At 43.7% G+C, this 23,294-nt stretch overlaps 1 protein-coding gene across 1 annotated transcript in view; it reads left to right on the forward strand.

Annotated features, from left to right (window-relative positions):
* Positions 1-17,520, forward strand: part of PTCHD1 (patched domain containing 1) — a 34,227-nt gene extending 16,707 nt beyond the window's left edge. The window contains exon 3 of the mRNA XM_059821273.1: positions 15,866-17,520. Coding sequence (XP_059677256.1) covers positions 15,866-17,520 — 1,655 coding nt within the window. The remainder of the gene's footprint in view (positions 1-15,865) is intronic.
* The last annotated feature ends 5,774 nt before the right edge of the window (positions 17,521-23,294 follow it).

Raw genomic sequence — 23,294 nt, forward strand, 5'->3', positions numbered from 1 at the left:
CCCTCTGCCACAGGACAAGATTACGTCTTTCCTAACAGATGCTTCTCGCCCTGCACTTCATCTCCTCCTTGGGCCACCTCCCCCTGTGTTTCACTGCACTACCGCTACGGCATTTGCATCATGTCTAACCTGAATTCCCCTTTTGTAACTCAGCTGTCCTCCCTATTTATCCATTGCATCTGAAAAACAACTTCTTTTCTTTTTCTTTGCATATTTGGGACCGCTCTCACTTGCCCAGTCCTCTTCCCTTTCATCCCAGGTTTCCTCAGACTATGTTTACCAGACTTCCAGCAATCTTCTTGCTTTTGGCCGCTCCACATCTTCCGTGGAGTGCGGTGCCTAAATCCAGGCGCAGGATTCAGGCTGAGGCTTTCAGCAGCACATAGAGTAGGAGGATGATTTCACACATCTTGCATATGGCGCTCCTGTTCATACATCCCCATATGACATTCATTTTTTTCTCAGCAGTATGAAATGGTTGGCATTTGGTTGGTGGCACATGGTAATACACAGATCCTTCATGTCACTTTCTACCGTTTGCACAATCAGTTATTCCAACCAACATGTAGAAGGTTACCGTTGTCCTTGCTGAATTACAGCTTGTTTATCTCACAGCATTTCTCCTGTTCATTGAGTTCATCTTGATACCATCACTGCCCTTCCAAGACGCATTAACTAAAGTTGGTCAGCAACGTTTTGCAGTCATCTGCTTTTTCGTATTTTCAAGAATTACTTTCTGAGTAGTGGAATTACTCTGTCCAGTCACAAGCCCATTCTAATAATTCAGGCAATATGTCTGCAAAATACTCCATTCAATGTGTTCTTTAATGCTAGATTTCATTCATCCTGTCTTCTGTAACATCCCTTCAGCAGCAACCATTTCCAAGAACAAACAAGCTATAGTGAAGGGTACCCGCCTCTGTAGGTGTTGAATCCTTAGCTTGTGCATCAATAGGGCAATTTTAAGTTATTAAATTACCACGGCTTACCAAGTTGCACTCTTAAGCTCAGACTGTGTAAGTGTAGGCAGGAACGTCTTTTGCCTACCCCACCTGTTAAATATGACATACTGGTTTGAACACTTCATGCTTTGGTTTTAATCACCTTCATGGCAGTTTGTTCTAATTTATTTTACTCTTTAGTTAAGGCATGTTACTGTAACCCAGCTCACAAAAGGTAACTGATTAAGTCAGAATAACTCAGTCATTGATGACTGTACGTAGCCTGAGTATGTCACTACCATGACGATTTTTATGGTGTGGGAGGTTTCTTTTTAGCCCTCACTGGTTGCTAACTGAATGGCAAAAATTGAAGCCAGGAGAGATGTCGCCAGCGACCTCCTTCCCAGCAGGTACCCAAAGAGCAGGGGTGCCCTTTGGTCCCCAGAGGTCCAGCTGTGAGAGCAAGGCAGGAGGCAGTGCCTGGGGCTGGCCCAAGTCCCCACGGAGGGGCTGCGCTGGGGGTGAGCTGGCGAGGAGGGCAGGCTGGCTGCAGCCGCTTTCTTCTCTAGGGATGTCTTGTCAAGTCAGACTGGGAACTTTTCTTCTTCAGCTCTGGATTTGTACAGGTACTTCTAACGTGAAAGTGATGCCTAAAACCTGTGAAACTTGGCAGGCTCCCACCATTCATCTGGGCATATTTTGAATTAGCATATGCCTCCGTGGTTTTTTAAAACTATCATCTGCATTTATCAGTGTGTAAACAAGTAATTTGAGGACAAGATTACTCACATGCCTAGTTCATATGGAATACTTTGCTGAACTAAGGCTATTCATTTTTGACCCTAAGAACCAAAAAATTAAATTCTTCAATTTGGTTGAATTTAAAATAGCTGATTTATAGTGTCAGCTGAAAAGCAGAATTAAAATTCTTATTTCCTATTGCCTGCTCCATTAAAAACTACAGATGTTCAGTCTGGCACAGGTGCTAATGTATTCATCAAAAGTTTCCCTTACGCATTAAATGCTGTTTAATAACTGCCAAACCTTTACAAATACCAGTTTCCTTAAAAAAACCACAGTGTTACCAAACAAACGGTTGGACAGCAAGCAGCACTGGCTGAACAAGTTTTTGGCGTGACTTTTTTTACTTCCCAGAGGTGGACCGCAGTGTTTAACTTAGGGACTCAAAAGAAAATTGCAATATTGGCCTTTGCACTGAAGAGAAAACTAGCAATCTGTTTCCTATTCCTCTAGAAACTCCTACAGCTTATTCAGGGAGGGGCGGCTCTCTTCAGCTGCCAAGTTCGTGAAAAGCATCGGCTCTGTGAAATCGCAGTGGAATGCCAGGCGCTGCCAGATACGGGCAGGGACGCAGGGCCGGCTCCACGGGCTTATATTTAGCCTCTGATGCTGGCAGGGGAAAACCAGTTAGCAGTTACGAGAGCGGCTTGAGCTTGCAGCTTGCTGTAAACAGAAGCGATAGCCAGCCTTGTGTGAAACTCGGCAAAACAGGGACGAATGCAAATACCTCTTCTCACCGCCTCCCTTCATCCTCCCATCACGTCCCGCCCTGTCGGCGCGCCCTGTCTGGGAAGAGAGAAGGGGAAGACGGTCAACAGAGCAGGTCCAGGGAGGGACGACTGGGAGGGAGCAGGTGGAAGTGTCGGGCAGCACCCAGGCAGGGCCCTCCTGGGCTTCAGCCACGGGTGGGGGAAGGTCAGGGGGAGAAGGAGACTGCACAGGGCTGCGTCTGGCAGGGGGGGGCACGGGAGCAGGAGAGGTGCAGAACGCTTCGGGAGGTACCCAGAGGTGCCAGGGCTCGTAGGAGCGCCTCACAGATGCAGAGAAGTACGAGTCGCTTCTCAGAAACGCAAATCTGTTGGACGCACGCTTTCCACATGGCTTGCCTGGGGGAGAGCCGTGCTGGTGGAGGAGTGAGCTGAGATCCCTGTACAGGGGATTTATGGATGCAAAAAGTGGGAGCAGCAAAGATGGGGGCTGAGGTCAGAGGCAGTTGGGAAAGAAGGTTGAAAGGAAACCGTCAGGTAACAGAAGAGGGGAATTCAGTGTGTTTGATGGTGGGAGTGAAAAACAAAGAGGGCAAGCGAGAGGACTGCTGAAAGTCAGGGATCATGAAGGCAACAGGTAGCTAAATCAAGCAGGGCAGCTAACAACCAGCGCGAAAACCCTGAGAGGACGAGAGTGCTGGGGCCAGCACGTGCCAGCACATCTGGCTCGCTGGAGCTGCGCCTCGGTGCCAGTAAGGCACCCGGCCCGGCTCCTTCTTCAGTTTTCTGGAAGAACGTGCTGGTAGGGAATTGCAACATACGCCAAATTCGTAAGCCCTAAAAGCATTCGATATCCTCCCTATCAAGCACCCAAGTGTTTGCTATGTTCAGTAAAGCTGAAGTGTCAACATTGGTTACATATAGAGAGTTTCAAAGAGAGAAAACCAGCCCCTGCACAGGTCTCCCCTGTGCCCTTCAGTCCACACACAAAGGTAACACACACACACGCATGTGTTTGACTTTGTATAGTACTTTTCCACCGATTTTCCTGTTGCCAGTTAGTTAATAAAAATGTGACGCTTACTGTGTCTCTCTTGTTTTTATTCCCCGAGCTAAGCTTTCTCGTTCTCCCTGTCCGGCTGCCCCTCTGCCGTCTTCGTGCTGGGAAGAAGCGTGTCCTCCCTCAGCTGGCTGCCTCAGCTTGCTGCTCCCCTGCCCCTTTCTCCCATCTCACCCACCTCATTTGCAATCTCCAGCAGCCTCATCCAGCAGATCTCACCCGTCCCCTTGCTCCAGGCCACGGCATCTCCTTCCTGATGGCTGCACAGCTCTCGGCATCTTCTGGTCTCCCTAAGCTTCCTTCATCTTTTCTCCTGTTTTCCCCACTGCTGTCAGTGAGTCCTCTCTGCCATTTTATTTTGGTTTTTTTTTTATTTCTCTTCTCTCCCATCCTCCCCTCTCCTCAGCCACAGCTGGGCCCATTGCTCCTACCCTTTTCCCTATATTCCTCAATAACTTCCTTGGCTCCCAGACAGGTCCCCACCATAGCTTGCAGCTGTATCTCAGCTGCTTCAGATTTCCCAGTTATTTCCACCATTTATCCTTTGCTTTTTTCACACTGCCAAAGGACTCCAGGAGTGCCCTGGAAGTACACTTGTTTTTTTGTCACTCCATCTGCTCAGTTTTCCCAGTTCAACCCTGTGCAGCTCAGTTATAGTCCTAAAACATTTTGTGTTTTGTTCCTTTCATTCGTCTTCTAAGAAATAAATAAAATAATCTGGTTTTATCTTCCCTGAGCAAAATCCCAAGCATGTCACTTTCCTCATCATTCCTTTTTCCTCTCCTTTTTCTCTCCTCAGTCCCTCAATCTCTCCCTGAGCTCTCTAAGCAGCCATGCATCTTCTGCAGTCCCTCAAGCATCACCCGGCATTTCTGTTCCTCGCGGGGAAGAGCAGAAGTAGGCCCCCATGCCACGCCTCCTCACTCGATGTACCAATGAGTCCTCTCACCAAAGTCAGTGTTTTCCACCCAAAAGTGACGTGATTAACCACCTCCTCCACCTGCTGGTCTCCCTCTCTCCAGTTCTCCTCCCGAAGGAGGGTGCCCCAAGCCCTTTGAGGAAACACCAAGAAGCCACCAATGCATGGGAAGGAAATAGGCTTAAAATACAAACGGTGGCAGAGTATTTTAGACACTTGGACCAGCCCTTTCCCATGCAGTGCAAAAGCGGCAAGTAGAGCTTGCAGCCGGCCACGTGTGATGGTGACACAGCCAATGTGTTCGTTCCCCCTCCTCACCACCACAAACCCCAGTGAAATCCCTGCACGCATACGTGCTTGGCTTCAGAAGAGTGTTGGTGACTCAGTAAATACAATGCTTTTTGGAAAAGAGGAGCTGTTATCTGTAGGAAGTCAGTCCAGAGAACAGGTTAATGCTGAAACCAAGTGCTGTACAATCAATCATTGAGTAAGATCAGGCATTTCCTGATCTTGGTGGTGCTCCAATATACACTTATTTCGTATGAAAAGTGTGTTACAGGTGATGCAGTACATTTAATGAGCATTCGTTTATGCAAAGGGTAGCAGAAACATGTTATACTTTTACTGTCTGCATTCTTTTAACTGCAAAGAAGTCAGTGTGTGCAACAGTTTAGTGGAGGGCCTTGTCAGAGAAGTCCCAGTCAATCAAAGGTACTGAGAGTTTGGCTCTGACATCCTGATTTTCTTCAAGTAGTGAAATCTCTCGAGAGAAACTTCCACATATATGAAAACTTACTGGAAGTTCAAATGTTAGGGAAAAGAAAACCTTTTGCTATCTCTATATATACATGTAGGAAATATATATATACAGATTTGTGGTATACTTTGCATACTGGACTCAGATGGTCAGTGAAGACCTGGGGAAGGTCAGCAGGAACTGGCATGGCTTTTCATTTTAGGTCTTTCTACGAGAGAGATGGTGCATGTTTTGGGCTTCTAATGAATGACATCCCCCAAACAGGCAGTAGCTGAGAGGCATGTGTGGCAGGGAGGGGGCCTGCCATTTTCAGGTGATGAGACCTCTGCATTCTGGCAGAGGACACTGGCAGAGGTGGACTAAGTTAAATTGGATTAAGTTAAGTCTGGGTGCTTGGTGAAAAGCCCAAGCTGAGTTCCAAACTTGTCATTTATTTTTCTTTTTCTTTTGTTTTTTTAAATCAGTAAAAATAATAGGTTGTATGTGCTTTAGCTGAAGTTTTGCAACTTCTTGAATGCTGTTTTTCACATATGGCAGATCTATATGTTATGAGTAAGAGTAACGACAAACGTCACTCACACAGGACAATTTAAGGGTATGCCTGAGATGTTTTGGTTGCAGCTTTCTCACCAGAACAGGGGAACTTGAAGTGTGGTAAATCAATCCATATTCCCCTGGCCCATATTCCACAACACTCCTAGAAAATATTTTGGCTTGTGGACTTAGAAATTTAAAACAGATTTAAAACACGATTTTGCCCCAGGTATACTTACTGTGTCTTACTCCATCTTCAGGAACTGTCATGTACTGTAGGTCGCTTGGCTGTTCTGTAACATTAACCTTTCACCGGTGATTGCAGGTAGCTTTCATTTACCTTTAAGTAATTTTTTTATACGGCGTGCATAAAATCTGTCAAAAACGCACTTTGTGGGGAAAATCAGTTTGCAGTTTTGTCTGCTGATACAAATTTAAGCATGTCATATGCGAGAGAAGCCAGGTGGTACTTAACATACTAACTCTACATCTAACCACCTCCTTGGCTGGGGAGGCTGGAGGTACATGCATCATGGGGGAAATTCACCTTGCCGGCCACATCTGTCATTCCTTTACTACCCTGGCATCAGACTTTCACGTCCGGTGCGGCCCCTCTGGTGCAGAGGGCGGTCCTGGCTCCCCCCGCACAGCCCGGGGTCCGTACCCTGTGCCAGCAGCGGTGGTGGGCAGCAGCAGCCCTCTGCCCTCCTCCTCTTGTCATCCTCCATGTCGCAAAAACTAAGCCTTTCTCCCTGCCTCTTCGAATAACGGCTTAGGCAGGGTGCTGTGCTTCCTGGGGGATTTTCTGATGCTGGCGAGCTAAAGGCAGCCAAGAGGCGTTACTGGGAGGAGCGGGGGACTCTCGGGCGGGGAGACCCTTTGAAGGCCAGCGGGAGTGAGATGCTCTCCTGCTGCTTGCCCCAGAACCGCAGGCTTGCACATAGGGCTCAAATGCTTTCGGTTCGGATCTGCACGAGGTCTGGGTGGTCGGTAGATGAGTGCGCCGTGCAGGCATAAATATTCCAGCAGCTAAAACCAGATTTTGCTAACGCTCAGCTCCTTCTGTTGCGCTGAACGAAATATGACTTTTAACTTTTGCCAGGTCTTTCATGGAAACAGAGGAAAGCAAGTCAAACATTTAAACAGAGTTGACAGCCTGCTATTTAAATGCCAAAACAAGCCTTTACCAATTCTTAAGTGGAATTAAATATTCTCTTTATATATAAAAGTAGGTTTTGAACTATAACTTGCTTTGCTTATTGGTCTTTCTCAAAATAAAAGAGCCACCCAAGACTTCTCTCAAATGTATTTCTGTTTTTAATTTTTTTTTTAAATCTGACATTCTTGCTATCACTATAACAACAAAATCTCGAATATTACATTGGTTCAATACTGAAAAAAGGTGATCCAAGCAAAAAACCCAGCATTTTCCCAAAGCCTAAATCAGCAATTTTTACTCTCTTGAGATGGTTGGACTTGATGATCTTACAGGTCTTTTCCAACCTTAGTGATTCTGTGATTCTGTGATTCAATGGGACTATTCAAGATTAACCACATACATGCTGAATTTCTCATATAATCATTATAATGAGGCTATTAATTTGAATTGAATTTGGTATGGTTTAAAAAAAAATAACTTGAAAATGCAGTATTAAGTGAGATGGTTTTTTACAATGAAGAGCTTTAAAATACACATACTCCAAAAATAAAAAGTGGTGAACCATGTTACTGCTATTGCTGATTAGGGATCGTGGTGAAGACTAGGACTGTGAATATTGAGGCATTGTTTAATTCTACTTATTTAAAATACTTCTCCTTCTCTTTGTTTCTTTTCCCCGTATATAGGTAGAAAAATGACATGTGTCTTGTGTGTGTGTATGTATTTCTTCAGAGCTAGGGATTTATATGTAGAATGATTTTCATTTTAATAGTAATATGTAGATCATGCTCTTAAAATTAGCTTGTGATTCCTACCATTTTCTAAAACATGGGCTCATTGTTGCTTGTTTGCCACAATAAAAGATAGTGCTGGGGAGTTTATAATTGGGATGCATCGCATACCCCAAGCATCACTGACCTGTGGCCCGACCATTTAGGGTGAGACCGAGAGCGTGAGGGTGATTTCTTTTTGTCAGTGCATTCTTTGTGCAAATGTGTACTTTTTAGTATAACTCAGGAAGGGCTACACCTGACCAAAACAGACTGTTTCACAGGAGAACAGAGAGCTAATCCTATGCTACATTTCCAAAAGTGAAGTTTAGAAATGTAGAAAATGTAGGGTATTATGGCAGATACTCGTTGCCAGAAGACTGGGATCAAAATGACTCCAGTGCAGCAGATCTATATGAGTCTTATGAGGCACGTAGCCCCCTTTTAAGCTGTGCTTGGCAGCATTACACGAGACCTAAATGAGGCATAAACCTTGTGCTGGATTTCCAGACGCACGCTGTTTTCCTGCCTGTGCATTAAGCAATTTGAGTGCAGGCTTAACAGCCCGGAGAGTCTTTCTGCAGGATCTACGACTAAAAATAACATTGTGGTCTCACAGCATGAAGCGCTGAGCACCAGTTGAAGATTTCTTCTCTGCATGCACCAACCAATACAGTGTGTTGTACGGGGACACTTTCTCTTCAGCGGTGCGCTTCTGTGGGCGCAGCCGCCCACAGCTGTGAAACACAGCAGATACTGGGAGCATATTATTAAACATTTTGGTTTCTATTATTTTGTTGCCAAGTAGATACAGCAGAAAACACAAGTCTCTCTCTGGAGACTGAGGCAGATTTTTATCTGGTGTGAATGCACCAAGACGCTCTTTTTTTGGATCCCAGTAGTAAATTGAGGAATAGATGGGCATGCCTGGGGCTTTCTGACTGGGACGGCCAGTGCTGTTGTAAGCATGGTTGGAGACATTAGCGTGACAATTGAGCATGAATGGCTAATACTCAAATGTAAAGCAATCCCAGAGATTGATCTGCTGGTGTCATGCCTAGATGCCTAACAGACTGACATGTCTAATTTCAGTATGTTTCTCTTTTGGGAAGACCCAAAGTCAGATGTTAACATCTGCAGGCGTAGTACCCCTTAGTGATACATGTGTAAAATTTAGTAGTCTTTAAAACAATAATTGCAAATACTGAACCTACCCAACAGTATTGTCATCATATTTTTCAGATATGTTGTCATACCTGTAATTCAGTTACAATACAGACATGTAGGGTCTGTGTGACGGGGGTAAAGAAAGCATTGCAGTATGTACTTATAGTATGCTTATGCTTAGTATGCTTATACCAGTACATCCCATCCCGTATCGCTCTTCATGTGTTCTTCTTAATCCAGGTACCATGCCTGCATGTAGTGTTCAGGCTTACTTGCCCTTTGAACCTGTGCTTGGAGGTATGAAAGGAAGGCAGGCTGTGCTTGGGTGGCTGGGACTTCACTCACTTTGCAAAGGAGGATGCGTTTAAGACTACTCAACTGTCTACAGCCCTCAGTCCCCTTGCCACAATTCTCCTGAGATGAACACTGCTGCCTGGAAACACAGTTGATCAGATGCGTACCTTATAGGATGTTAGTATCCTGCAGGATTTTACTCTACACTGTGAACTGTGCTCCCAGAAATACTCACGCAAGTGGAAGAAAAGCAAGTAGGATTTGCAGTGCATTTTCTTTGCTCAGCAGGAATGTTTGGGTTGGATGGGCAAGTCTGCCCACGGTGGGATGTCTGACGATACGCACCCTCTTTGAGGTCTGACATTCACGCAGCAGAACTGTAGTGTTGCAGCACCGTTTATGGACCACAAAGGTGGACATTGGGTAGAGTAACCCACAGTTTCTTGCAACAGCATGCCAATGATGATTTAACTCATCATTCAGCTCAACCCATGCCACTAAATTGCTATAAACTCAGTGAAAACTGTTATATAAGGTAGGCTTGGTGCTAATTCTGTCTGCATGCTGAAGGATCTCAGCTAGCTGTAGTGTTTTATTATTTTAGTGGGAACAGAGTATGAAGCCAGATGTTTTCTTCAACTGGAGGCAAATTCTCTTGCTCTGCCTGGATATTCAGTAGCACTTTGAACCTGCTATATGTTCCGAGTTAAAATTGTGCCTGCTGGAAGAGGCCGCATGAGGCAGGTCGCATATTTAGTCAACAACTGGTTGATTGCAACTCCTGTGACAAAGGGAATGTGGATTAGCAGTTTCACTTGGCTTTTCAGAAGATGGGAGCTGATGAGCTCACTGATCTAGCTGGAAAAAATAAGTCAGCAGGGGAAATTATCTCAGCCTCTTTGTTGACATTACTGTGGAAAGCAATCCCAGAGCTGAGCAGTGTACATTGTTATTTTTAATACTGTCAGCTAGGAAAATTCATTGCACCTTCATTATATCATATGTTATTACAGGTATCGTTTTGGAAAGGGCAATTCCTACGGTCTGATTCTGATCTTCCACGTACTAATTTTGCACAAGTGCAGTTCTTGAGACCTTGCCTGCAATGGCAGCAAGCTGGGATATGAATTTATAGCATCCTAACTATTTCATGTTAATTCGTCTGGTGTTTGTCTCTGTGGTTGGTATTTCACTCCACTGTGGACGTGAATCAAGCTGTCCTTCACAGATTTCCACAAAGAAAGCTGGTGCAACACAGCTAGTCCTCTGTAAATTCACACACTTTTTCACAGCACACTAAATTCCTCTTGCAGACAAGTGCTCCTATTCAGTGGGGTGATTTCAGTCTTAAATCAACCTAAGTGAGACAGCATTCATCCAGCTGAACGGATAGTGTTACAAGGATGCAGTCATTACAATACAAGCAAAACAAAATCAAAATCCAGGCTTAACCTCAGTAACTCTGTCAGAGCGTGCTTTCACTTCAGGTTTTTGCCCACCAAGTTTACAAGGCTCCCATACCTCCCACCATGACTCATTCCCAATTTCAGCCAGTCTTTCATGTCATCAATGTCAGGAAAAGATTTCAGATTAAAAAGTAACCCTCAAAAAAAAAGGCTGCTGATGTTTCTAATCCCGACTGTTCCTTTAGTCCAATTTGGACTAGAAACAGGTAAATGAGTAGCGATGAGGGAGCAGCAAACTTTGGTAGGGGAGGGGAAGCAGTGCCTGAGAAGGGAGAAGCACCTCTTAACCCAGCTTTGCTGCTAGAGGAGTCTGCCCCCTTAGGAAGACAGTTTGGTGCTTTATTAGTCTTAATTCTGGCAGTTAATGGGCAACATACCTGCTGGTACAGCATTCAGCCTCACTGAGGTGGAGATCAATCATTACTAGCGTTTTGTGTGCCACTGCATTAAAATGGGATGAATAATATTAATTACCCCTGAAATGCAACCTTCCGTACAGAAGGCTGGAACTTCACAACCTGTAAGTGAGACTTTATTCGGAGAGATTGTACTCAAGTATCAACACACACAACCTTCAGAACACTAAGAACCAAAAAGTGAAAGCCACAGTGTACTGTTATTCGCTACTTTCATAGATGGGTAAAACTGCAAGAAGACGAACCAAAACCTTGTTCTCAGTCATTTCCCTTACTTTCTCTTACAGAAGGCGTCTATTTGAATACCTAAATCTCAGTTTATAACAATGAGATCAAAACCTCACATGATTTTAGTGCAAAATTGAACGTATCCCTTAATCTTTAAACAATAAAGCGGGCAGCAGCCTTTGTTGTAGGGAAGCAATTAAGCCAAGTGAATAGAGAGCTGGTCTGTGACTCCAGTGACCGGGAGGTCACTTCACTGCCCTCCCACAGGCTCTGAGCCTGCTTTAAATCCCTTCACCCCTCTCTGCTTCAGTCCTGCCATTTGCCAGGCAGGAGCAAAGCCAACTTTAAGCCTAGGCTGCTGATGCCCATTCATAAAAGCCTCTTGCTTGAACAACTACTTAGCAGGGAAAAGGAGGCAGTTCTTTTTTGAGATTTTAAAATGGTTCTAAAAAGAACAGTTTAAGTGCCTGCACATAAGTAGTGTTTAAAATGAGGTAAATAATTTGATAATTTTAAGCAACAGAAAATCTTGCCTTATTTTTCACAACTTCCTGCAAGTGCTATTTTTCTCTCATGCATTCTCTGCATTGATTTTGCAGAGCATGTGTGATTGCCAGACTTGATCCTGAAGGAGGCTAATACTATAGCATTTTAAGGCTACTCATAAAAGCGCTGTATTTAAGCTAGGCATAATTTATTGTTTTTATTGTTGGTATTGTTATTAGCTTCTAAAATTAAAGACAGCCCACCTCAGCCCATAAAAAATTTAAGCTCCTCAGAAATAACAGTGACTATCTATCCTTCGTTTTCTTTGGCTACAAAAGCCAGAATTTCTGTCTTCAGTCATCTAAGACATGTGGTAGGTGTATCACCTACAATGCAAAGCAGTAGAAAAAGAGAATAAAGAAAAAAATATTTTGGTCTCCATTTTCTCCAATACCTTTCTCCTATTCCCCTAAGATTTTCCTTTGCCCATTCAGAACCTCTTTTCCTTAAAAACATCCCATCTTTCTGTGTGCTCCTTCTTCTTAGCTCATGGTTATACAGCCTGACTGTAGAGCACGACCAGTGAATCATAATAGCAAATGTCAACAGGAAAAGATCTCCAGTAGCCCATTAGCTGTTTGAGTTAATATTTATTATTTACTGAATGACTGTGAATAATGAACAAATTGCTCTAAATTGTTACAGATTTGTGGCTAAATCGCTAGTAAAAAGGGAAAATCAGTTAAAGCAATTACAGAATTTATTTGCAAGGAAACAATTGCCTTTTTCTCATTAATATTATATAGGGAAGACATAGCACCAGCAAGAGAAATAGAGGTAATTGGTGCAAATCAGTTAGGGATACAAAAAATGGAAACTCTGAAATGACAGAATAGTGAAAGAAATTCGCACGCAATGCTTCCGTGGACCTATCTGCTCTAATCTCCGTAGGTTAGACTTATACAAGGATCAGCGAGTTAGACAACATTGGAGATTGTCACCCCAAGTTGTGCTTGCAGTCAGTATTTAGAGGAGTAAATTAGGTTAGGTAAACCCCATTCTAGCTAAATAAGGCTCATCTTTGGACTGCCATGCCTAATTTGTGCACGACTTTGGGCTTAATCTTTTTCTCAGAGGATACTGGATCAGGTCGGTAGTGCCACTGATGCAAAAAGTATGCCAGTTTGTCATTTAGGCTTGTCATCCTAAAGGTAAATGAGAATTTTGTAGCTATTATACAAACAGACAGAGGAATCACAAATTGTACAATTGAAGGAAAATACCAGTTCCTAGCACACAGATTGTGTAGCAAACAACAAAAGGAACCTATCCTAAAATAGAAGAGTATCTAAATGTTTTTCTGTTGGCTTTGTGGAGCACCTGCGGTGAAGCCTCTTCGTGCATTTACTCGAGCAGTTCTCTAAATCGGATTCCATTTTAGGGTACTTGAAGATTATGTAAGAGCAAATTGTGTTTTTAGTTTCCTACTTACAGAAAATATGTGGTATCAGGAGTCATGTTATCAGACATTATCCAAAATCTTATACCTGTTAAGAAGTCATGCTCAGCATCGTATTTAATTAGCTCTAAATTCTTTTATTCATTGCAATGTGAAAGGCTTTCCAAATTAATGCAGCTATTTGAGTATTTTCAGGCAAGAACCTATTAACGCTAAAATGTTTTTTTACAAAAACATGCTATAGCTAAAGCTCACGAAGGAAGTAATTTGTAATATTCAATGACCTCATTTTATACTGTTTTGCTCACTCGAAGCTAATGCATATGATGCTATGTGAAATTCTCAGATGAGCCTGTCTGCAGGACTTATGGGAGCCATAAATGGATTAAACCTCTCACTCCCTGCTTTGGCAAGTGATCAGTTACATTTAAATAAAGGTCAGTCTGCCTTTACAAAGAACACACTGAAAGCAAGCTTAATAGCTTTCCCTACTGAGCCTAGAACATAACTATTTGAAGCATAATTAGCAGCGGGGTGCCAGTCACTGATTGTGCTTTTTGCTTCATTTTACATCTGGGGAGTTCTGGTATTCCCCATTAGCTTTAAGAGGGGGCACGGTGCTAGTTATCAAATTGACAGTCTTGACCTGGCCTCTGACAGCAGTTGTAGAACACTGGGGAAATTAAGGTGAATGCCAAATGCCACACCAAAATCAGGAGCATAATATTGCTACAGATGGGGCAGTCGTGGTCCATGCCGTGACTCCAAATAACAATGTAGGTAAGATATTTGACATACGTGAGAGCACGGACTTGGTTACTCTAAATACCAGGTGACTGTGATAAGGAGATACACCAGCTCTCCTATTAGCTCATCTTATGAGCTCTGTATTTTTAATTCTTTATAAAATACCCCATACCTATTCTTTTCAGCATTAACAGAGTGGCCAGCTCTGCCATCTGTTAAAATGTAGATAGGATATTCCTTGCAGGAATGGTGGAGTGAATCAACTACAGCTGCCCCTACAGTAAAAGGTACTGACAACAAAAGGGTTATTTTGTCAAGTTAATTAAATGTTTAGCCTACATGAGGCATTTAAGAATAAACATGCTCATAGAACCATAGAATGGTTTGGAAGGGACCTTAAAGATCGTCTAGTTCCAACCCCTCTAATATATTTTCTGGTTCTTCAGAACACCTCATTTGTTTGGGGTTTTCTTGACCAATACTCATAGCCCATGTGGCAAAAGTGATAATCATCTACAGGTGGAGAAAACAGAGCCAATACAGCAATTCTGGTACTCTGCAGCCAGCCTGAAATTCTAACAAAGATCTCTGAATTACCTTGACCTGTCTGACTGGAGCATCATCTTCAAAAATCCAGTGATTGCACATCAGTGTCATCAGCAACTAATTCAGCACTGATCGCTTTAGATGATGTTATCAGGGAATGGGTAAGAGCAAAACACTGTGGACTGGCTTTTAGGAATTTCTAGAGATAATGCAAGAGCAGACCACAGAGGTAGACAGGGGACAACAAAAACAGCAAAAGAATAAGGAGGAGGAGTAATCAACGGGCAGCAAAGAGGGTGGGATTAGATGGAGAGGATCTATTAAATAAAGATGAACATGATACAAATTATTATGAGAAAATACTAAAGTCTTAGATTTTAGGTGTGATACAAAGACTGTATTTTTACATTCATCTCTGTGTAAAACACCAGCCTACTTTTATCTCAGCCACTGTCATCTGATACCTCGTTGATGGCTGCGTTCCCAGCTCAGGTCCACTATGAGAGAGCAGAGATCTGTGTCCTCCAAATGCGCCTTGGTTATCAATCACAAAAAAGGAACTGTAAGAGGAAGATGACCGACCAGGGATTAAGATAAAACCATGCACTTTTCTGGATATACCTGCACTTGGGGGTTAAACACAGGAGTTTAGATCTGCAGGTCTTTATCTCCTCTCATGAATGCTATATCCATTTTAAGAGTTACTTAAATACACTACAAAATGTAGGAACTGCCAAGAAAAATAGACTATATTTGGGTTTACAAGCCCTTAGACGTATTGAAGTAAGAAGACCAATGCCTTAAGCAGTTCCATATAAGTTCTACCATTCTGCATCTCTAAAATTTATTTGTGCTTTTTTTGTTTGTTCTGTTTCTAGGATTTCTTTTTCCTCATGGAAAACTTGTATAGGAAGTGGACGGTGACTGATTTACGTGGCAATGTTCAGCTTATATGAAGGTTTCATTTTTTTACAGATGTTCTACAAAGCAGCCAACCAATGCTCTGCTTCCAGCTTAGGCACTTCAAGGTTGTATTTCTTTGTTTTCACCACAGGTCAGATCCCATCACCAGGAAAAACTAATTTCAGAGCATCTTCCATCACAGGCTCTCCGAAATAACGAAACGAAACAGCCAGCCAGAAAAAAATCCTTTTTCTTTAACCCATCAACCCTGCACCAGTGATGCAGAACTCTCCTCAAGCTCTGGCAGTAAGGTTTGCTAGTGAGGTAGCAAAATGCGCTCCTGTGGCTTAGACCACCATAATGATTTCTCTCTTCTGCAGGATGTTTACTTCAAGCATTGATAACGGCAAGCTGTGTCTCCTTTGAGTCTTTTAGCATGTCCACGTTAGATTTTTCCGCATGTTGATTTGAGTACTTTAAACACTCGCTTTGTTCTCTATTGTAGGTCATGGGTTATATGGGACTTTTGAAATGTTGTCCTCCTGGAGAAAAACTAGAGAAGACCAACACGTTAAAGAGAGGACTGCAGCTGTATTTGCAGACTCCATGCTCTCGTTTTCTCTCACCACTGCCATGTACCTGGTCACTTTTGGAATAGGTGCCAGTCCCTTCACTAACATTGAAGCAGCCAGGATTTTCTGCTGCAATTCCTGTATTGCAATTTTCTTCAACTACCTCTATGTACTCTCCTTTTATGGTTCCAGCCTGGTGTTTACTGGCTACATAGAAAACAACTACCAGCATAGTATCTTCTGCAGAAAGGTACCAAAGCCAGAGGTATTGCAAGAGAAGCCTGCATGGTATAGGTTTCTTCTGACAGCCAAATTCAGCGAGGACACAGCAGATTCAGAGGAAACGAACACTTACGAGAGTCATCTTTTGGTGTGGTTCCTTAAACGCTATTATTGTGACTGGATAACAAACACTTACGTCAAGCCTTTTGTAGTTCTCTTTTACCTTGTTTATATTTCCTTTGCCTTAATGGGCTACCTGCAGGTCAGTGAAGGGTCAGACCTGAGCAACATCGTAGCGACTGCAACACGGACCATTGAGTATACGACTGCCCAACAGAAGTATTTCAGCAACTACAGCCCGGTGATTGGGTTCTACATCTACGAGTCGATCGAGTACTGGAACACCAGTGTCCAGGAGGATGTGCTAGAGTATACCAAGGGCTTTGTGAGGATATCTTGGTTTGAAAGCTACTTAAATTACCTTAGGAAACTCAACATATCTACCGGATTGCCCAAGAAAAACTTCACTGATATGTTGAGGAACTCCTTCCTGAAGGCCCCTCAGTTTGCCCATTTTTCGGAGGATATCATCTTTTCCAAGAAATACAACAACGAAGTCGATGTCGTGGCCTCCAGGATGTTCTTGGTGGCCAAGACAATGGAAACCAAGAGGGAAGAACTTTATGACCTCCTGGAGACCCTGAGGAAGCTCTCTCTCACCTCCAAGGTGAAATTCATAGTTTTCAATCCATCGTTTGTGTACATGGATCGTTATGCCTCTTCAGTGGGAGCCCCCTTACAAAACTCCTGCATTAGTGCTTTATTTCTGCTCTTCTTCTCTGCATTCCTGGTGGCAGACTCTCTGATCAATGTCTGGCTCACTCTAACTGTTGCCTCAGTTGAGTTTGGAGTTATAGGTTTTATGACCTTGTGGAAAGTGGAACTAGATTGTATTTCTGTGTTGTGCTTAATTTACGGAATTAATTATACAATTGACAACTGTGCTCCACTGTTATCAACCTTTGTCCTGGGCAAAGAGTTCACAAGAACTAAATGGGTGAAAAATGCCCTGGAAGTGCATGGGGTAGCTATTTTGCAGAGCTACCTCTGCTATATTGTTGGTCTGATTCCTCTTGCAGCTGTGCCTTCAAATCTGACCCGTACACTGTTCAGGTGCTTGTTTTTAATAGCATTAGTCACCTTCTTTCACTGCTTTGCCATTTTACCTGTGATACTGACTTTCCTGCCACCATCCAAGAAGAAGAGGAAAGAGAAGAAGAATCCTGAAAACCGTGAGGAAATAGAGTGTGTTGAAATGGTGGATATGGATAGCACCCGAGTGGTTGACCAAATTACAACAGTCTAACTTGTTTGTTTGTTGCTTTTTTACATTAGGTCTTACTGGGGGGGTGGGGGTGGGGGGGAGAAAGAAACCAGTACTGACTAAATATCTGGGGAGAGGAAGGGGTTTGGAGGTTTTCCCTCCCCCCTCTAATCTAAATCCAAGAATATTCAAAATGATGGGAGAAATTAAAAATAAATTTTAAAAAAGAGCTGGGGGATTGTACCTTGCTCAGCTCCTGTAACAGGTATTACGAGAGAATTTGCACGCACATGCAAAGAGGGGTTGAATTTTAGACGCATGAAGTGAGATCTAATGAGAGAAGTTGGGTTCCTAAGCAGCTGCCTGCATTGCCTGTACTGCAGATGCTGCAATTATTGTGGCTAAACCCAATCAGATTGAAAGGTCAACTGTCAAGGCTGAAGTAGCACTAAATGTTCGCTGGATGTAAAGGCTTTACAAACTTTCTGCATAGCAATAACTCAAGTCAGTGAGTCAGCTCTTATAGGTCTTAGCCATCACATTTAATTTTTCCTTTCTCCCCTAATCTAAACATTTATGCAAGACTGTATAACAGATAGCAAAATGTACTGGGAAAGAAGGCAGTACACAGCAACCAAACGCTTTCCAAACACTTTTATGTTATAAATCACTTTTTTTTTCTAAAAATGTCATTTTAAAATGTAAACCATCCCTTGTAACATTTTTAATCATGGTTTTATAGTTGTTTCTTTTTCTTATAAAAACAAAAAAGAACAAAAAAAAAATCCCAGTGACACTGTCACTCTAGAAAATGTAATTCTATTTTATACATGTCTCGCTACTAGTTAAACACGTAATCTGCTTTACCAACTGTAATTTTGTTAGCACTCTACTAACACGTGCAAGTGGATCTAGCAGCAGACAGAAGATGGTGTACTGAATATTTCAGCACCAAAATCCATGACACAAACCTCAAATACTAAAATGTCATCAAGAAAGTGAATGTTAGGGCTCTTTTAGTGAGAGCCTATTTCAGGCCATTCACTGGTAATGCACACTAAGAGGATTAGTGGGTAGTTTTACGTAATGTATAACTTAATCCCTCAATCTTCCTAGAGTACCTGCAAAGCAATAGACCTTGCAGCTATGGGCTCTTCCAAGAGACAGTAGACCATGAGAGTTGTATGGAACAAACTGAAGGTTGGGACTGTGGTTCAGCAGCAGCAAGTTTAACAACATCCCCAAAGAGCCCATATCTAAGGGGCCTATTGAAAACATCACATCTGAGGGAAGGAAAAAAAAAAAATTATTACGTTACTGAGTCTTTTTGGAGCTGTGAGTTCTAAATCAATAATTCTGTCAGCATCTGTGATGTGGAGTAATGCAGATAAAGAAGCATCTCTTTCCTCCTCCACCCCCTCCACCCTTAAGAGCGCCAGGCTCATTACTGTAAGGTTTTATCATGCAATTGAACCCCGGTGGGGATACGTAAGCCAGTTGTGTAGGTTTTGCTGAGAATATTCTGACTATACATTGCCTGCAGAAACCCCGTTGCAGGAAGCTGGCTGGTGTGTCAGGTGGTCTCATTGAATATACAGACTATTGCTTTGTGGTGCAAGGTGAATGTATTGCAACCAGTCTCCTTTTTACAGCTTGCCCGGAAAGTAAGAGTACTTGAAAAGTTTTCAGCAGTTGGCACCGCGTTTGCCTCAATCACAGTATCTGGAGGTCAGAGGGATATTGCAGGAGCCACGGGGCTTGGACCATTGGGAGCGCTGTGCCTCGGGCGGCTGCCGGTGTTACCCATACGGTGGTTAGCACATCTGTGGTCACAAACCCAGGGTATGCTTCATTGCATGAAAGTTTTCTTTAGCATCCAATCCCAGTGACACCCAAATGACCTGTGCAAAACCCGCAAATGCCACCTAGTGAATATTAATTTTCAAGCAAAGAGATAGTTCTGAAGCTTTCTCCCTAGCAGAAAACAAGATAACCAGATACTTTGCCCTGAAGCAAAATGTTATATACTGACTAGCAAAACAAGTCGGCAGTGCAGCTGGCGATGTTTACTTTCCCCTGGATAAGTCCCTTCTCTGACCAGAAGGAAAGGAAGCTGTGTCCAGGAATGCACAGGCTCTTTGCTTGAACAAACAACATTTGCTGCTGTAGCAGCTGGGAAGCTGTAACGACAACTTCAGCCTTGGCAGAAGTCAGGCGGACACCTTCAAGACAGCCAAATGAATGTGAGGCTGGGGGAAGATCTGTTTCCCCTGTTTTCTTTAGACTCAGGCTTGAGGCTATGTTTTCCAGCCAAAAATCATTCCTTAAATATACTTCACTGCAGATTTTCTGTGACGGTCATTATGTCATTTAAGCAACAGTCATTCTATCATCTCCTGGCTGTTCAACAGGCAGCTGCAGTGGCTTTTAAACTTCTGAGGGCATTAGCAAATTAGTTGAGAGTTACAGAGGAATTGCAAACCACTTTTGGCAGCAGCAGTCTACTGGCTTGTGGGACACCTGGAAATGGAGCTGTGTGAAAAAGGTTGTTTGTACACGGCAGAGAGGAATAAATGGCAAACACTGATTTTACACCTCTGCTATCCCTGATGCTATCACTTGCAAACACCAGATGCAAAGATGGCTGCCATAAACCTCTTCGCATCTAACTGAAACAGATAGGAGCGTCTTTAAAGAGATGTCCAAAGTCAAGCTTGTAGTTTCACAGATCTCTCATTAAATGTCAGCATGTGAGGCCTTCAGAGATCTTCAAGGAAGGTGATAAAACCAGTGAAAAAATTACTCCTCTATCTCCAAACCTGTCAGAAAAAGGATGTGAAGGCACTCCTATGGCAAAGTGCCGCAGGACGTGCTTGGGTGTGCACAGAAGACAGGGTGAGAAGTCATGCAGCCCACCCCCTTGCCCCAAGGCAGAGTCAACAACATTTAAATCATTCCCGAAGGATGTTTGTCCAGCCCATTCTTAAAAACCTTTTTAAGGGCAGATTCCTTCCCTAGCAGTTCTCCCCAGTGCCGTGTTACCCCACCAGTAACTAGTAACTCCCGCTGGCTGCTCGGGACTGGGAGGAGAAAGAGGAGCCATGCCCCTCTCTGCACAGGGGGGGACAGGCCAGGCAGGAGACAGTCTCTGAAGCATCCCCAAAACAGAGCCAAAAACAACTTACGCATATTTTCACCGTGTTTCATCTCAAGCCTCCACTCCGCTCCCCACTTCCAGGCTTGGCAAGGTAAAGCCGTGAAAACATCCAAGGCATACTCAGCCCAGGTCCGTGAGACTTCTGCCTGAATCCTGGCGTGTCTGAGAGATGCACCAAATACTCCTTCTCTACAGGTAGCTTGAATACCTCAACATGAACCAGAAACGGCATGTTCTCAAGGTTTCATACTATGCTAACCCACTTTGGCCTTCCTCCCCTTTGACTTTTTCCTCTGGAGCAATTACCTTCACCAAAGTCAATTGGTCCTCACTGCGCCGATGGATTGATTGATAGGTGTGGATGCTGTGCTCTATTCTCAGTCCAAAGCACGCCCAGTAGCTAACTGTGCATAAGATTTTACCCTTACTGGTGAACCTCCATTTTGGAAGACTACCTAGGCTGAAGCAGTTTTTTGTCATACTCTTAAGTGGCTTTTTAGCCCAGGTATCACTGTGGTTTTGTTTGCAATACAGATGACCCAATTTTTGTATAAATTCAGTGAGTGTAACAGAGTATATACACTGTCAGGCACTGACCAAAATCTAACAGCAAAAATTTTAACTAAGGCTAACAAGACTATATAGGACTGTGGCTCACTGAGCACATATATCATCTACAAACATTAAAATTTCCATACAGTAAGGTATGGTGTACAGTATATTTTTACTATGGGGTAAGCATGGGGAAAACAAACCAACCTAAGTGCATATGACCATCAAGATCAGTCCAGTTTTCTTGTAACATAATTCCTAATGTTGTCTTAGCACAAGTTCATTTTCAGTTTACAAGTACTCTAATTGGAGGAAAAAATGAAGAGGGAAAAATTTGTATAGCTGGAATAACTATGCTGTAAAAATCAATTGATGAAGCTAGAATTTTCTGCCCAAAGGTTTAAGTGAAAATGTTCTAGTTAGATTAAAATTAGAGCTGTGACAGCTGAGAAGAACCTGTCTGGCAAAGAAAAAGGGCGTTTTTTCCAAAGACAAGCAAATACAGTTATCATGGTCAACTGCATGAGCCTGGAGGGAAAACAGTACCAAAGTGGCCTGAGGTTACACTGAGCCACGTGAGGATTTGCATCTGCTCTCAGAAGCTTTCTGAGCCAGTACTGAATTCAGGTAAAACGTGTACTGTAAATTGAAAGGTGTACTTTTAAATGCATTTCTCTAGGCTGACTGTCCTCCTCTGAGCCACCAAATCCCACCTCAACCAGCGCCTTGTTTATTTTTATTCAAAGAGAAAACAAAAGAGAGTGGCGGCACGACTGGGCAGAGTTCAGGAGAATCAGAAGGAAGACTGTGACTTCTCTTTAAAACAGTGAGAAAGCCAGAAACAACTCTTTAGCAAGTGGTTTTTGTGGGAGAAGAACTGGTTGATTCAAAACTTAGCAAACTGGTGTTTCTCCAGTTTGTTCACTTTGGAAGCAGATGGCATATTCAAGGAGAGGCAGGGAAGGGCAGCGGAGTTAACAGGAGTTAGCCTTGGGTTCGCTGTGGACCCCCAATTGCTGTAGCTACTCTCGCGTGGTTGGGAGCTGGCGGCAGGACGGGTGTGCAGGAGAGGCAGGGGTGGCTCTGCTACGTGGGCATTGGGAACGCCAGACCAGGCACTGCGGTGGGGACACTTCCCATGTCACCGTCCCACAGCCTGGCCGGCAGCTCCCTTGCGCGCACAGCTAGCTCCTCACGTGCCTCATCTTATGACAGCGCTGCTGGCTTTTGCTGGACCAGAGCTCGTGTGGTAAGGCACGAGACCTGTGGGAAGTCACTTTTTTGGAAGACCTTGGTCAGAAATCAGTACCCAGAGCCTTTTCTTCCCCTGCTTTCGCAGGTATTAAGACCCCCATCCATATAAATCAAATCGTACAATTAGCTGCATAGGGGCAAAGTATTTCTTCCATGGTTTTATCCCTACATTTATCACTAAAACTACTTGTCATTTATTTACTTATAAATATTGTGAAATAAGTAAGCCTTCTTGGGGTACACAGAGCTCTGATGAGAAGGGGGTGTGGAGGGGAGAGAGCCCCTTTCCCTCCCCAAAGGTAGGCAGCATCCTCCACCCATGGCCAGGCAACAAGCCATGGCCACAGGGCACCCGCAGGGACCCCACCCCAGGGCAGGGGAAACCTTATCCCCTCTCACCCCCTCCCCAATCTCATTAGAGAACGGGGAGGGGGGGGGGGGGGGGGGGCTTTAACTCCAAACTGGGGCAGGGATGGGCCCCCAGGGAGCCCTTGTGAAACCGGTCTGCTACCAGGAAAGCGCAAGGGAGAACTTGGGGGGCGGGGGGGGGGGGGTGTCGGGGTGAGAAAAACATGCCAAAGGCATCTGAGGAGAGGATTGGAAGACATATTCCTGCCCACGGCGCATAGGTTGGGACAGAGCAGCATGCCCCAAATTGCCACCACTCGCCCCATCATGGTCCTGACATGGCTTCCTGCCTGTAGAGAGGGCACCTCAGCATCACCTGCGGCTGCCTGGGGCAGCCACTTCTCAGGCACGAATCGGTCTGATGTAGTTGGCATTCTGCAAGTCATCACCTTTTTTTAATTTGGGAAAAGAAAAAAAAAACGTAAATAATTCTAGGTTATTTAAG

Source organism: Gavia stellata, chromosome 1 (genome assembly GCF_030936135.1).
Source record: "Gavia stellata isolate bGavSte3 chromosome 1, bGavSte3.hap2, whole genome shotgun sequence".
Classification (NCBI taxonomy): Eukaryota; Metazoa; Chordata; class Aves; order Gaviiformes; family Gaviidae; genus Gavia; species Gavia stellata.